Source organism: Anguilla anguilla, chromosome 11, assembly GCF_013347855.1.
Source record: "Anguilla anguilla isolate fAngAng1 chromosome 11, fAngAng1.pri, whole genome shotgun sequence".
Classification (NCBI taxonomy): Eukaryota; Metazoa; Chordata; class Actinopteri; order Anguilliformes; family Anguillidae; genus Anguilla; species Anguilla anguilla.
Genome location: NC_049211.1, coordinates 15,709,694 through 15,726,267, shown reverse-complemented (window position 1 = coordinate 15,726,267; position 16,574 = coordinate 15,709,694). Strand labels below are relative to the sequence as shown.

At 47.5% G+C, this 16,574-nt stretch overlaps 1 protein-coding gene across 3 annotated transcripts in view; it reads right to left on the bottom strand.

The window, feature by feature from the left end:
- Nucleotides 1-673: 673 nt before the first annotated feature.
- Nucleotides 674-16,574, bottom strand: part of sema3b (sema domain, immunoglobulin domain (Ig), short basic domain, secreted, (semaphorin) 3B) — a 42,715-nt gene continuing 26,814 nt past the window's right edge. For all 3 annotated transcript variants that reach the window (XM_035383157.1, XM_035383158.1, XM_035383159.1), the window contains exons 4-18: nt 15,928-15,990; nt 10,067-10,186; nt 9,489-9,582; nt 9,248-9,367; nt 8,796-8,938; nt 8,528-8,642; nt 8,302-8,371; nt 7,877-8,021; nt 7,549-7,768; nt 7,257-7,348; nt 7,089-7,130; nt 6,645-6,802; nt 6,212-6,267; nt 5,110-5,249; nt 674-4,658 (exon numbers count right to left, since the gene is read on the bottom strand). In XM_035383157.1, the coding sequence (XP_035239048.1) occupies nt 4,158-4,658; nt 5,110-5,249; nt 6,212-6,267; nt 6,645-6,802; nt 7,089-7,130; nt 7,257-7,348; nt 7,549-7,768; nt 7,877-8,021; nt 8,302-8,371; nt 8,528-8,642; nt 8,796-8,938; nt 9,248-9,367; nt 9,489-9,582; nt 10,067-10,186; nt 15,928-15,990 (2,079 nt within the window). In that variant the 3' untranslated portion in view covers nt 674-4,157. The remainder of the gene's footprint in view (nt 4,659-5,109; nt 5,250-6,211; nt 6,268-6,644; nt 6,803-7,088; nt 7,131-7,256; nt 7,349-7,548; nt 7,769-7,876; nt 8,022-8,301; nt 8,372-8,527; nt 8,643-8,795; nt 8,939-9,247; nt 9,368-9,488; nt 9,583-10,066; nt 10,187-15,927; nt 15,991-16,574) is intronic.

Here is a 16,574-nt window from a genome sequence, read left to right as displayed (position 1 = left end):
TAATTGGTTGCCAGCATGATTAATTATTCTCTCAGTTTAATATCTCTGCTGTCACTAGCTGTGTGTGAGTACAGCGTATGAAACTAAATAAGGGGGTGCTGGCGGCAGGTTATATTAAGGGAGCAATGAGGGATTTAAAGTAAGTCATAATGTTTAAGTGAGACCTGTGAAACAAAAGGACCCCCCCCTCCCAATTTCCTTGAGTAGGTGAAAGAAGCATTGCACACGCATGAAGGGGTGTCATTGTGCTTTTATTGTGTTCTGGTAAAATCGAGTGGCTAGGGAGGGGGCAGGGAGGGGCATTAAAGGAAATGAGTTGTGTGGTTTCCTTACATTCTGCACTGTGCTCAACGCTGTGGCAGAGTGAAAATAGAACAGAATCCAATGAAGCAAAGGAACAGAATTCTGGCTGTGAAAAACTTCAACAATGCTTCCACTACTGATCACGGGCGCCCTCCTGTGTTCTTACTGTGAAACGGATTGTTTTTTCTGTGAATATAGTTCATTGATTAGGCAATCGTACCCTCCAGCATTCTTAACTGGACCGCATAAGTAATGTTTACAAGCAAACACAGCACAAACACCTGAATTAAAAATCATTACAGTAAGCTTAATTCAAATAATATTGACAATAATATTAAAATAAACCACATTGATTCAGGAGCGAAGCCAATAAAGTAACTGTTTGTTTATTGTGTTAATCAAATACATCTCAATCTGACACAACAATTCACAATGAAGTACGGAATTATTACAGTGTGCCACATCAACTTTGGCCTTTGACCTTTCACCCTCTCCTACACAGAGAACACTATTTTCTATCTCCCTTGACATACTGCAGGTATAGAAATACCCCTTCTCCCCAGGAACCAATTATGCATCAGTCAGTATAAAACTTTTACACATAATGGTTGAGAAGCTATGGGGTGAGTAAGATGGTCATGGAGTGTGTCTGGGGTGTAAATACATAGAACCACACTGTATAGAACTCTTCCCCAGCAGTACACACAAATACACGCTCAGATAGTACCACTGGAACAGAACAGGACTATATCTGTCTTCCATTTCAGCATGAGGTGTGAGCTGTGTCAGATGGGCATTGGGTGACAAAAGGAACTCCCCAGCTGATTGGATATTGATGGCACTGGAGCCACTGCTGATTGGATGGTAGGGGGAATTCCATCAGTGTTTTCCCAAACAGGCAGATTCAACACTGTATTGAGGAATATCAGAAGTTTAATACCTACTTTTAATTTCACTTCAACAGTACTAAATAAAGAAATTAGAAATAATGTTTTCTACTAAAAAAAGTTTCTTTTTTCTTCTAGCAGAATGCCGACAGTACAAATGTAAGTCTACATTAAACAATCCACCACAACATATTAGCTTATCTTTTCACATAAATATTTCTATAACCTTGTTAATAGTTGTGCTTTCTTCACCAAGTCTTGTACACTCCACTGTCCCATGCTTCATCACAACTGTTTGGCAGCAATTTATGAGCACTATAGAAAATACCCATTCAACTACTGTAGTCTAGGAGTAAATTACAACATGACACAAGTATAAATAGCAAACAGTATTCCATACATCAAAATACACTGTTAGATGCATTTATGTAGGTTTTACAAAGCCACGTCACTCTAACAAAAGACATTCACAGCATTCCACAGAAGGGACAGTCACACGCACCAGGCCTGTACTGGCAGTGGCCACCAGATGGCGCTCTATTCACACATTTCACACAGTGGATATGATATACCCCCACCACTCTGCACAACAGACACAGTGGCATTTTCTGGGAAAAGGGAAGCCAGGCTTGTGAAAGTCTTTTGCCCACTGCTGTGAAAAAAAAGAGCTTTTCTCTTCTCAATGGGAATGTCACTGATGGGAAGTCTCTATACATCTTTGTTCCAGACTACACAGCAGATATTCAGGCCTGGGCAGTTAGTGATCATGACCATTATTACAGGTACTGTCGTTGATTTTCTTAAATAACCCAGTTGAAAATGTAACCTATACATTTATGGCATATTAATTTGTATCATATGTTTGTCATACATTCCAGGGATCAATCCAGGTAAATGTGGTGCACAGTTACAAATGAAATAGAAAAAAAAAAACATTTGAAAGAAATGCATCAAAAATATATCTATATAGAAATCAACTTGCACATAAAATGAGATCATTTCGGTAAAAATTCATTTGGTAAAAAAGGAGAAAAGAGAATTGAGTGTCAAGTTTATTGTCGTCCGTCTGTGCACTTTGTCAGTGGTTGCCTTTTCACCAGGTCTGTGGGACCTGGGAGTGGAAACTTAAATAAGCGACTTGAAGAGATGGTCACTTCCTGTATGCCCAGTGAGGACCAGTCAAAGCAGTGCACCAGTCAAAGATAAACACACTCGCCTGCACAGACACACATGCACATACACACACACACATTCACTTCAAACATACACTCAGTCGTTTTACAAATAGGAAGCAAGAAGACTGACAATAAGGTAATGGGGGAAGAAAATGCATAATTCATACATAAATTAAATAGTTTGTCATAGAAAAGAAGGAGAAAATCCATAGATTTGTCTGAGAATGCAGTCCTCTTGACACTAATGTGAACACAGTCGTAAGACTTTCTAGCACACCGGCTATCCTAGCTACTGTGTGAAAAGAAGGAACAAAAAGTATTCCCAGTCTTGTTTTCAGACAAAAGATAGAGGACCTCTTTCTGTGCTCCACCCCACGCTCATCCTCATCTCTAAAACATCCTTTGGCGCCCTCTTGTGCGGATGCTGTGTTACTAACTTGCCAGCCATTCTAGCCCTTGCTTTACCCAAAGAAAGCACGTCAACATTTAACACATATCAGTTTAAGCAAAATTAAAAAATAAAAATAATATTCTGATAATTGGAGAAAAAAATAAATAGAATATAGAGAAATTTTGTCTTGCCCAGTTGTGTGTACAATGCCTCCCACTTTTTGTACCTAGCTTCAGTTTGTCATACATTTACAATAATGAACAAAAATGTTTTTTCATGGAACATACTCAGATTATTAATGTTCCTTGTCTAAAGCTCCTAATTCCCTGTAACGGAAGAGCACTCTATCTCTCAGCAGGTCTGCTAGGTGCACTGGAATGGCAGACATGGTCTTCAGTGGTTTAGGCCAAAGTTGGGAACAATATAAAACCTACACCTACAGCACAAGAGTACAGGGCAAGAGTATACATATAAAGTCTTATGTTTTAAGTAAAAGGCATAAAACCATGAACATATATTAAAGAATATATGCAAGGAGTCCACTTTTCATTATGAACTGAATAATGTCAATACACCATCATCATCATCATAAGCAACAACATTGTCACTGCCACAGATTATGTGCACGTGTGTGTGTCTGTATGTATGCATGTTTGTGTGTGTTTGTGTTTGTGTGTGCATGCGTGCGTGTGTGCATGCGTGTGTGTGTGCATGTGTCTATGTGGACCGGTAACAGGTACATTCCTCTCTCTTCTGTGAAGGACTGCTGATATCTGGCTAGAAGCAGCAGTCAGCCCCATTCCCTGCGGTCTTGGTGTTTAGTGAAAGTCTGTCCACATCACTCTTTGAACATTTCATCTTTATGATGCCATCATGAGGTCACCCACTTCCTCCTTGGGTGAAGCCCTGCCATTGTAACTAGTGAAGTCATTGAACTCTCGGCTGATGATGATGTGACCGTGGTGCAGTGTCCCACAGAGCAGTGTTGTGTGTCTAAGAGATGTGCGTATGCCTCCTTTAATCTGTGTGAAGCACGTGTCCGTGTGCGTCTGTGTGTGTGTTTCCATTCTAAATTTATTCCAGTTTTAAGGATTTGGAAAAAAAACTAAGAAAGTCAGTGAGAGTCACTGCTCCACATACCCCTCCAAATCAGGGGAGGGGGGGTCCAGTCTGCCCTGCACACTCTGGGTATTCAAGGGGACAGTGCTTAACAAAGTGACTTGGAAAGGGGGTAGTCTGGGGAAAGAACTTAAGGTGAGGGAGGATAACTATTCACACAAGGAGATACAGTGTGTGGCTCTGACCACCTCTGGTACTCCTCGATCAGTCTCTCTCTGTCTCTTTCTGTACCAGTCTCTCTCTCTGTTTTTCTCTCTATCTCGCCCTCCCGAATGTCCGACCTCACCACTCTCCGGCGCTGCGGGGGGCCCGGAGCGTGAGCTTGGCCTCGTGGGTCCTGCGGTTCCTGCCCTTCCGGATCTCCTGCAGGTGTTTCCACTTGTTGGGGGGGCTGCGGACGGAGCCGGGGGGCAGGCCCGCTTTGGGGGGAGGGGCCACGGCTGGGGCCTTGCCCGGCTGCCGGTTCTTGCGCAGCCACACCTGCTCACAGACCTGGTCCACCGTGCTCAGGTTGGGGTGGTCCACCAGCTGCATGAAGTCGCGGTACCACAGCCGGGGCGAGGCGGGCGGGCCCTGGCCGCCGCTGCGGGGGTCCAGGTGGCCGGGGGGGTCGGCAGACAGAGAGGGGGCGGAGGAGGGCACCACCTCCAGGGTGATGCCCAGCAGGGTCTGGGTGAAGCCGTGCTCCATGGCGTGGCACTGGTACAGCCCCGCGTCCCGCCGCAGCGCGCTACGCACCAGCAGCCCCCGCTCCAGCTGCAGCACGCGCTCATCCAGACGCACCTGCCCACACGCACACGCACACACACACACAGACATACACGCACACACACACAACACGCACACGCACACGCACACGCACACACACACACACAGACATACACGCACACACACACGCACACAGACATACACGCACACACACACAACACGCACACACGCACATGCACACAGACATACACACACGCACACAAATGCATACACACAGACACACACACACACACATAAAACAAAAGCCAGGTTTTAAAATGTGTTAATAATAATTACTGAGGCAAAGTAGCATCAATATTAGCAACATTATTCAGACAAAAACTAGTCACGGAAAATGTACATACAGTACCTAAAACTGCAAAAAAGACTTCTTTTTTTTTACCATAATCTCAAAATCCTCCTTTTTTCTTCCCCTTTTTTCTTTCTGCCCTGCCCCTCTCCCGTTTTCTCTCCTCCTCTCTCTTACCTCGTCTCTCGAGCTGTCTGTGTTTTTCTGGTAGGTCCAGGTGACTTGAGCCTGCAGTGATTTGGGGATGCACTCTAAGAAGGTGCTGCTGCCCTCAACCCCATAGAGTTTCTTCTCAGCCACGCGGTGCTTGTGGTGGTCTGCAGGGGGCAGCATAGTCAATTTGATTTATCACTCATTACCACATCAGCAATGCAGCTATGAGACATGAACATGATCTACAGTATGTCGCACAATTAACCATAGCAGCTCTGTGGGTTTAACACAATCTATTAATCACAGCTATAATTTTTATGGATGCTTCAGACTGTCAGCTAGCCTCGGTTGTGACGTGAGATTACTGATGAAGGAACAACACATTGATTAACTGGGTATTACACATCTCGGTTTGCTTTGTATCTACTCTATATTACCAAAGGTTTCAGACCACCCCTTGGACTGGGGCTGTTTTTCATTTTTTAGGCTAGGCCCCTTAGGTTCAGTGAGAGCAAATTTTAATAATGCAGTATACAAGCCTGCACAGAGCCCTGACCTCAGACCCATCCAAAACCTTTGGAATCAACTGGAAAGCCAACAGCGAACCAGGCCTAATCGCTCAATCAGTGCCCGATCTCACTAATGCTCTTCTGGTTGAATGGAAGAAAATCCCTGCAGCAATACTCCAACATCTAGTATAAAGCCTTCCCAGAAGAGTGGAGGTTGCTATAGCAGCAAAGGGTGGACCACCTTCATATTAAAGCCCATAATTTTGGATGTTTGGTGTCCACATACTTTTGGCCATGTTGTGTATGTTCAATAGTCTGTGTGTGACATGTAAGAAGAATAAATGTACACCGTCTCAGTGGGGACATCACCGCCACTATAACAGCTTAAGCAATCCCTACGACATTTCATAACATTGCACAATGTTTTGAAATTTCCCCGCAGAATGTTTGGCGTCACTGCGTGACTCAATTTCCTGCCCTCGTTTACGCCAGTGTGACAGAGCAGTGCACTGTGGTCAGGGACAGAAGGGAGCGCAGGGTTCAGAACTGCACTTTATCAGAATCAAACTGATGTCTGAGATGGCAACCTAAAATGAAAAGAGAGCTGCAGTTCTCACCTCCAGAGCAGAGGGTGTTGGGATCCCCGTTTCGTACATCCTGGCGCCGGAAGCGCCTGTGTGATGGAAAAATGATCAGCGTGTTATTAACATTTTTTTCACTTTTACATACATGATAACAGCTGATGGTGTCACCAGTGTGAAAAAGCAGGGGACATTGCGTTGGTGGAAGTCTTACCATTTCGACCCTGTGGTCTCCACTCATGTTGCTTGCTTTATATTGAGTTAGATGTTCGCTCTGCCTTTTGTTGTGTACTAAGTGCAAAAGTACACTCTTTGTTGTGTCCATGGCACTTGAAGGTTAATGGCTGACCCTGGCAGTGTTGAATGTTCACTCTTGATATTTCAGGACTACTTTAGGACATTCTGGATAAGAGGGTCTGGTAAACGCTAAACTGTAATGGTACTTGTGAGACGGTAATGCGCTGTGTACCGTTTGGTGTTGGGGAGGTAGCGGGTGCAGGACGTCCCGTCCCAGGCGCAGTAGGGGTCCCGAGCCAGGCAGCATTCGGCGCACGCCTTGCCGTACATGCTGCAGCGGTGCAGGGGCACCTGCGCCAGCCCCGTGTCCGTGCCCACGTACAGCTGTTGCTATAGGAACAGAATCAGGGAGAACTTTATCCTGCTGAAGTGGAGTGAGACACTTTAACATGACACTGGGCCATATGTTGAGAGACACTACAGAACACTTTGTGTGAGATTTGCCTCCACACATCGCTGCTGGATCATTCTTTCTAAACACAGTGTTCTGTTCTCATTTTTAAGCATCTCTCCAGTACACTGACCATTTGGACACCATATATTATTACTGAAACCCCCTCTCTCCCTGTAACTAGTTCTATTTCTATCAGGTGTTATCACATGTTGACAAAGGTACCCGCTTTGAGGAGATCTGCATGTTGATGATTGAAGAGGAGTCCTGTGGAGGAGAAACAATAAGAGGTGCAGATAAGTACATACACAAACACACAGATATGTATGCACACACACACACACACACACATACACACACACAGACGAACACACAGATATACAGTTTTCTAACCTTGAACACTTGCAGTTCTTCCAGCAAAAGCTCCTCCATGTTGTTCCAACTCTCCTTGGGCACAGAGACCACTTTCAGGACAGTCCCCACATCTGCAGATAATGTAACGCACAATTATACCCCACATGACTGACATCACACGTGCTTCTCTTCCTATATATGTGTAACTGCAACCAGGTAGATCAAGACAAAAATACTGAAATAAAGTCCAGAGGAGTTTCTTTTTTGTAGTACATCAGCAGATAATAGCTGTGCACATGTAGATGGTGCCCTAAAGGTAGCACAGGCGTACCTGTTCCAATGAACATGACGTCATACTGCCCGTCCGCCGCGCCCACCCTGTCCACGACGATCTGGGTGAAGCTGTAGTCCACGTTCTTGCGCAGGAACACGGGCCGGCGGTTCAGCGGGTACGCGGGATTAAACATGAGCGGGTGGTGCCGCGCAAACTGGATCACGTCGTCCGGGAAACCCTTGGTGGACTCGAAGCTACCGAAGGTTTTGCTGGGGCACTGCAGGGAGAATGTGCACAGGCTCAGGGTGAGATGAGCTGCTATGGAAACGGTAACAGGGTATAACTGGTGGCTCTGAGCCCTCAGGCTACAGGCTACAGCACCTACCATGCCTGGCCGGGGGTAGGGCACTTTTCCCTGGAAGGGCACCCACTGGTAGTTGGGCCCCTCTTTGTGTGCGAAGGGCCCCAGGAACGCCCTTCGAATATCGCTCATGGTGTACAGACAGACGGCTGAGCCCTTAAATACACTGCTGCAGAGAGGCAGGAGGCACAGTCACAGAGTCAGTTCCACAGTTTTGGAACAAATATATGCATATCCAAACATGCACATATGCACACACACATGCACACGCACACAAACACACACACACACACATATGCACATGCACACACATACGCACACACACACAAACACACACGTATGCATACACACACACACACACAGATATACCAACCATCAATAATCACACCAGAGTCCAGAGTTATGTCTCTCCCCTAAATAAATGTGAAATGCAGTGTTTGACCTCTAACCTGGATGTAGAGAAGACCGTGTAGACCAGTGGGTTCTTCCTGTCCCTGGTCTGCAACAGGAACACGTCCCCTGGGAGGAAAACATGTCACAGGTCACAGGTCAGAGTTCAGAGCAAAGAAAAACAGAGGAAACCTTTTTCTTATTGGAATCCTCAGTTAAATGACAAAGCATCATGCAGACAGCCAACCCCAGCTACTGGTTGTCGTTGTTGTGCCCAGTGCTTACGAAGTTCGTCGAAATATGTGTCACTGCCGTCACTGCCCGGCACGGAACAGATGAGCCTGGTCTTGAGGAACGTTGTCCACTTGTTGACCAAACTCCGCTGGCCACCCATGTCATTCTGAAATGCAAGATACATTCACGTCGATATTGTATATTCCACCATGGATTTGGGTTTATAATACATTTGTTGTATATCTAACTGTGGTAAAGCTATCAAAGCCTGTGTAGTGTGTGTAAGACAACACATGCTGAACCGTGATTGGCTGTTCACCCTGCAGAGCTGTCCAATCCGGGAATAGGTGGCCTTGCCCAGGCCCTGGGCCTCCACAGCAGTCTCACGGAAGAAGAAGAAGACCTTGTCATCGTCAGGGTTCTCACTCTCAGGCACCCAGAAGGCATTCACAAACTTAGGCTCTGTGATGCACACAAATAAATAAGACAAGATGATCATAGAATAAAAGGAAGACACACGCACTCACACAAACACACACTGGCGTGATGTAAAACGAAAGGCTGCATAGCTGCGTAGTCAGAGCAGACCTAGTGTACACAAAAATAATGAATTTTACAGCTAATAAAGAAATGATGTACTGCAAAACAGCTGACACGATAAATACTGCAAAATCACAGTGCAAAAGGCATTGTGTTACCCAGGATTAGAGCTCCACATCTCACCCCACCCCTGACCCCTGTGCCCCCCCCGCCCTTAGCCTGCCAGCTCACCGTTGAGCCAGCGGGAGTCGTGCTGCTCCGTGCGGATGGAGGTGCGGCTGCCCAGGCTGCGGAAGATGGTGAAGTCCCGCCCCATCAGGTCCGTGGCCACGCCCGCGTACAGCTCATCACCTGGGAAACGGGGACATGCTCAGTGCAGAACAGCTCAAGTGCAACAAAAAAGGCAAGAGAGAGGGAGAGAGAGAGTGAGGTAGAGGGAGAGTGAATTTGAAGATTGATGGGCGGGACCTACCAATCAGGACTGAGGCTGCTTGGTGCCGAGGGTCATAGGGGCTCTTTCCTTTCCCATCCTCCACTTTGGAGGGGTCAATACGGAACACGTGATCCTGGGCGTGTGCAGAAGAAGGAAAGTGGGGTTGAGGTTGGGAACATCATTAATTAACAGAAACGTCATTAATTGCAAACATATAGCGAGTGCACAGCTGGTGTTGGGCAGGGGAGCAGATATAGTGCAATATTAATGCAGATGGGAATGCATCAGAGAAAAGCTACAAAGCTGAATGTTTAGCAGCGCACACAGGTGGCTAGAGATGATGTGGGAGGGACACAGGCACAGAGAAAACACGGAGAAAGGAGAAGCCACAGGACACAGGTACAGTGATCATGGATTTAAAGTGTGGACACAAGACCAAGGGCATGGATGCGAAACCCGTATATGGACACTGCAGTACTGTTGCAGTGCCTAACCTCAAATTCTCAAATTTACCGTAGAAATGGATTACAGGTGTCTGCCAAGCAAGTAATGTAGTGTGATGTACTGTAAGCTAAAATGGCAAGTAGGCAGCAATCACAGGAAAACTGGGCACTCACCTCCATCTTCTGCCCCACCTCTACAAAGGCACAGGTGGGGTGGAAGGCTCCTGTTCCACAGGCATACAGGTGGGTGCGGTTGTAGTGGTGTAGGACCTTCACATAGTTAACACACTCCTTCTGCAAAGCACAGACAGAAGCGTATGTGAGCGTAAGGCCTGTGCACACATATGAACACACTGTACTCTACAGCACACATATGAACACACTGTACTCTACAGCATACTGTAGTCAAGTGCCTTATTTATAGGAATAACGTACACTCCCTACACTCGCCTCCAGTCCAGACTGCTTTAAGTTTGTATGCATTCTAAGACTGAACATTTCCAAATGTTTTCAGTGTAAATGAGTGGATGACGTCAAACAGAAACCCAGCCAACAGAGTGTCTTTTACTGTGCTCCGCCATTTAAGAGTTTCACAATCACTGCTCAATGGAAAGAGTAGTATTTCCCGGAGAGGGGATGGCTAACAGAACCACCTGCCATCACATCCTGCAGTAAATGGCCTTTGACTCGCAGCCACAACATTGTTCTACGAAAGTGGGGGTCTTGGGCTCAATAACATTAAAGTTAATGGCTGAACTCCACAGCACATGAAAGGCTCGCACACATGAGTGACCGAAGCCCGGGCCATAGTGGTCACCTCCCACACCAGTCTGCCACCTTATCTGCTTCTGTACGCGAGGGCAAGACAGCTGGTCCCCTCCCCCCTCCCCATTCACAACCAGCTGTTCCTGACTCCTATACTGTAATTATCTGGAGAGGTATGCCCCCCCCCCCCTTCTCTCTCTCTCTCTCTACCCCCATCTCCATTAGAGCAGATCATTTGCTACACCGTCTGGTATTACTACAAAAACTGGCTACTGAGTGGCAAACATCTGTCCAGCCCAGATCAGGTTTCACTGGCCGTGGACCCTGGGGGGGCCTGGCCCCCAGGCGAGGGCATGGGGAGCGGGAGCATCCACATATCTGTGGCCCAGGCTTCTCCCTGTCTGTCTGTCCACTTCCTGTAATTTATGGACCTCATCTACACTTGGGCCTGAAATGAATCAAGAAATGTGTTCCTCTATCCATCTGTTGCTGCACTCGCCTTCACGGCCAACCACTTAAAAGCTCCCTACAGGATCCATCTCAGCAAGCGTAATAACAGAGTCATCATTCATTTGCCTCATTAATGTAAGCACTATAGCCACTGTGGCTCATGAATTTGAGTGGTGGTGGTGGTGGTGGGGGGGGGGGGTCACGCTTTTGTGGGCTCCACATCTCGGGCCCGACCCCTCCCCAACCCTATGGCGCTCTCCTCGGGCTGATGGAGATCAGCACTCAGACCCTCTCGTCCTGCCACCTCCCGTTCCACGTCATTAATCCAGACACACACAGCCCCGGTCGGGAACAAAGAGCCTCCTTCTGAACGCAGCGCTTTGAAAGCTAATGGGGGAATCATATACGCGCCAATTAAGCTGTTGACAAACAGAGCGGGGGCCGTGTTTGTTCAGGGGCGCCACACCCCCTACCCAACTCTTCCCCCCCCACCCACCAGGGCTCCTGTGGCATTCTAACTTTCAATTAGTGAAGGGCCAGCTGAGGGTTAAGCAGCCTGGAGCTGCAGTCAGGCCAGCAGCACTTTGATGTGTGGGGCGCCACAAAAGAGCTGGCAAAATAATAAATAACGGGGGCTTGTAAAGAGACGGGCTTCGGGAGGCCGTGCGTCACTGATCACAGCTTTTGTGTCCCTGGTTCCTCGGGCTACAATGGAGAGTTCACCTCTGACTCTACCAGCCCCCATTAAATGAATGCCCGTGGAGTGAGCACATGCAGGCTGCCATCCCCGGACCCGCGCCGGTCCCTGCCGGACTCACAGGAGGGGATTGTGGTATCCATCTCCCAGATCAGGCCCTGCTGTGAGTCAGCCCCGGGTAATGACACTCCTTTCATTCACAATGAACACTGTAATTTCACAATTCTGTGAAAAGCACAAAAAAGGTCAGAATGGCTACATTCAATGCACCCAACGACAAAGAGACCCTTTGTTCTTTGCGCAGCATCGAGTCCGCTGGGTTGCAGGGCCCGGAAAGAGCCCAGCCTGATCAGCAACCAGAGGAGCTCTGTTCCCATTGCTTTGCTGTGTCAGATAACATGTCCATGGGCCGAGGAAGGACCAAGCCCTCTTTTTCCACACATTTGACCACCAACATTACAATAGCTCTAGATTCTGCCTTAATCTGGATCCCCTAGAATCTAGAACCACATCAGTTCTAATCTCTGCCACTCTAGATCCTAACAATTCAACAGTGTGTTTAGATCCCTCAGGTTAAATGTTTTACTTTTCCATGACAAAATTCAAAAGGAAAAAAAAGTCAGTCTCCCTTCAGCTACTTCCATGTTGACAAAGAACAGATAAGTGCTTTTAAGTTTATCCTTTAAAAATCCATTGCATCTTATTTTAGCACTTACAAGAATTCAAAGAGCAGCAGTGTTTTTTCACAGTCGGGAATTTTGAAAGATCAGTCTGTTAATTTTCTACCAGAAATACAACTCTCGCAGAATAAAAAAGACAGTTAAGCTTTTAGCTGCGTTTTATAGTTAGAGAATTAAACTATAAAAGGCAGCCAAAAGAAGACAAATGGGACCAAGTGTTATGAGAGAGAGGGGCAGTCCCTGTCCCAGAGCCCAGCCCTGCAGTACAATCCGATTAACGCCCCTTCCCATGGTGGCCCGGGCCGTCCCACAGAGAAACACACTGCGCAATAATTAAGGTCAGAAGAGAGGTCACTGCACTGAGCAGAGAGAAGGGCCTGTGTGTGTGTGTGTGTCTGTGATGGGGGGCAGGGGGTGGGTAGTTAAGCAAATCTCTTTCAGGTGCCGCAGGGGACCTCACAGTCAGCTGACCCAGAATGGTAGGTAGAGCCGCCCACCACACATAACAAAGCCTGGACTTCTCACACACCCTGTCAGCACACAGTCAAAACCAATATAAACCAGTTACCCAGCTATGAACGTTTTACACTTTTTACGCACACATATACACACACACGCACATGCACACACACGCACACACACTCACACACATGCATGTGCATGCACACTCTCTCTCACACAAACACACACACACACACACACACATACATATATAGGTAATTTTAAAGGTGTACACATACCAATATGTGTACATGTGTACCCACTTATTGATTTAAGATGTTCAAACATTGTATTTTGGATGTAAGGAAGCAAAGTACAAATTGTCATTGGGTGCACTGAAGCTAGCACTGAACCGCATTTAAATGAAGCTCAGAGTCAAGTCAGGCACATTCACAGTGAAGCACATGCTCTGAGCACACTAGTTCAGTCATGTCATGTGGCTAGTTAATTGATTACTTAATTGCTTTAATCAATGTGCTTTTCACCAATATTGTATTAACCTAATGAAAATAGATGGTGTTAGATGAAATGTGGTGTTGCTCGTTGTTTGCTTGTCTAGGGTTTTGGGCTGTGATCCTTGTATGCAATTAGCACATATAATTTTTTGCTTTTGCACGTGCTGCTGTATTTTATTTATTTATTTTATTTTATTTTATTTTTCTATTAGTCCATTGACTTCTTTGAGTTGCATTGGGTTTGAGCACCACATACATTAAATATGTTTTTGATTTCAGCTTGCTTCAGGGATCTTCTTGCTGTCAAATGGAAGTACCAAAGCTGATTGTGCTGACAAAATTGTTTCTTTGAAAATCATCCTTGTAGTTTAGTTTGTTTTTAAATGTGTGGAACTCCAGGGGCCTTCCCTCATTTTGGACGTCTATCACTAAAAGTGTGGCCATGGTGGAATTTATTTGTTAGGTCAGGGAATTTGGGGAGGGACCGTGTTCCACGCCTCTGAAGTATGTAGATCCATAATAGGGATGCATATCACAGAGAGGGGTGCGGCAGGATGAGGTTGGGCCATATGAAATGGGTCAGCTGCTGGCTCTGTCCACCATGTGTTCTCCCTTGAGTAGGACAATGGAGAATTCATTACTCACAGGGTGTGTGGGAGTGTTCTTTGGGGGGACACAGTCAATCAATCAATCTTTGTTTTTGTATAGTAAAATATATAAACCATTTTTATAAATACAATGGCCTCAAACGCGGGCCAGGCAGGACCTTTCACATGTTTCCTGGGACACAGACGCACCCACACACTCAAACCTGCACACACAAAAACGGGCAGATCTGTCCTGGTAGGGAGAGCCCCATCCCAGTGGAAAACATCCATCCCACCCTGTCCTTCAGGAGGGTGACAAAGCTATGGCATGCTGCAACAAGCTGCTTCTCCCAACCAAGCCCTGCTGTCCTGCTGGACAGCCAGCCAGCCAACACCCTCGATTTCACAGAATCTGCTCGCCTGTGTGCCGCATGGAATGACAATGCATTCTGGGACCAATCACAGGCCTCCAAGCAGGTGCTGATTGAAGACCCTCACTTCTCTCGTGAATGGCTGAAGGCTCTGGGAGGGTGAAAGGGGGTGAAAGAAATGGAATGCCAGCTGTGCCCGCTGCCTGGGATGAGACACAAGCGGACTAGCCCTCAGATGGACATGGAGCACTATCCCAACTCTCATCACTCTCTTCACTCGCTCACATAGCCACTCCCATACCTGAGAGAATCCTGACTAGCTTTTCCATATAAGGGAGTGGCTGCTCTACGATTGGGTAAAAGCCTGGTCCTGTTTGGCCAGCACGAGTCTCTTTGCACAAGAGTGGGCTTGAGCGGAAACCGTACCCCACAGCTTACACCACACATGGTGACGGAGCCCCAAAGAGCCGTCGAGCAGCTGCGCTTTATCCCCCGCTAATTTATTCAGACGCCCGCGACCGGCCACAACTGCTTTTGTGCGGTTTCATTATACACAAACGCCAAGGACAAGTGCCAAGAAAACCCCAGGGTCGGACGCCGGAAAAACGATGTGCGCTCGCCATCCAGATAAGCGAGCCGCAGCCTTCGACTGCGTTTAAGCCACAGGCAGCCGGCTAGCCCATCCTGCGATAATGAAGGAGGAGGAATCACACAGCAGGGCTTCTCCTCTGCACTCCACCATTTCGGCTGCTTGCTCAATTATTTATTATTAAACACTCCAGACTAATGTCTCAATTTGGCTGGGGGGAGGGGGGACACAAACACAAAAACACAAGCACACAACAGGATAATGTACACAGAAAAACACATGCACTCGCACACGCGCACACACACACATACACGCACAAACGAACTCTCACACACACACACACAGCTGACACTCCTCAGGTGTAACAGGAGCCAGGCCCGCAGTATGAATGGAGGCTGTTGTCTGCCTGCTCCAGCTGTATAATCAGGCTGATGAGGGTGAGGTATTTGTGTGGCTAGTCTCCGGGGCCAATCCCCTGTCCCCTGGTCCCCACCAAACACAAACACAGAAGTGCACACAGCATGGACTTGCCAGCCTCCAGGCTACCTGGGGGGGGTAATCATCCCACACGAACGTGGGTGGTCCCTCTGGCCCCAGAGCAGTCTGGGTGGGTCAGAGCGGGACCCAGGCGGCACAGAATCAACGCGCTTCTGTCCCAGCTGAGCCCAGCTGCTCTCTAAACGAGCAGAAGGGGAAGGAAGCACCACTTCCATGCGCCAGTCAGTGTCTCTCAGACGGGGTCAGACAGGAGAAGGGGGAGAACAGCGGGCAGAATCTCCTCATCGAGCGGGCCGTGCCCCGCCCCGAATCACTCCGAGCAACACCGGATCCCCCGCCCCTCTGAGGAGCTCCTCAGTGTAAAACAGAACAATGGACTGAGAAGGCGAGACGCTGGTCTAACAGACCAGGCCTACATGTACGAGCATGAGGAGGCACTCACATTGATGTCCTTTCCTGCCCAGTTGCACTCCTCCCTCCAGTCCACAGGGGCCGGCCAGTATATCTGAAAGAGAGGTCAGACGGGACAGGGGTCAGGGGTCAGGAGGACGGTGGGGACAGAGGTATGTCTGGGGTCGTGACCCTGCGGGGGAGGACCCGACTGCCCGTCCCCGCAGGGACATTTCTGAGACACAGAAGGTGCAGGAATCCTCACCAACTGTCATAAAATCATAAAAACTTAACTGCACGACAGCCGACCTCAAGCAAAAACTGACCTTTTTTTAAAAATTACAGGACTTTCAAAAAGACATCCGTCAAACGTTACGCATGTCATAAATCCAATCAAACGGAACTAAAACAAACTAACAGCACAGTGCAGGAAGTAGATTTGTCATCGCTAAGCAAACAAGCTGTGACAGACACGAGCATTCCACACTGGGCTGCAGTATAAGGCCCGGGGCTAGCACCTCTCCCCTCCTCTTTCAGGACCGCACAGCATACACTGGTTTACAGGTAATGCTTCGCATGCATTGTAATGGGATCAAACAGAGTACTCCTAAATGGTGGGATATCTGCCAATCGAATGAAAATGGGAATTAGCTCTCATTTGTGTGTGAAAGGCAGTGATATTCATTAGTCATTATAAAC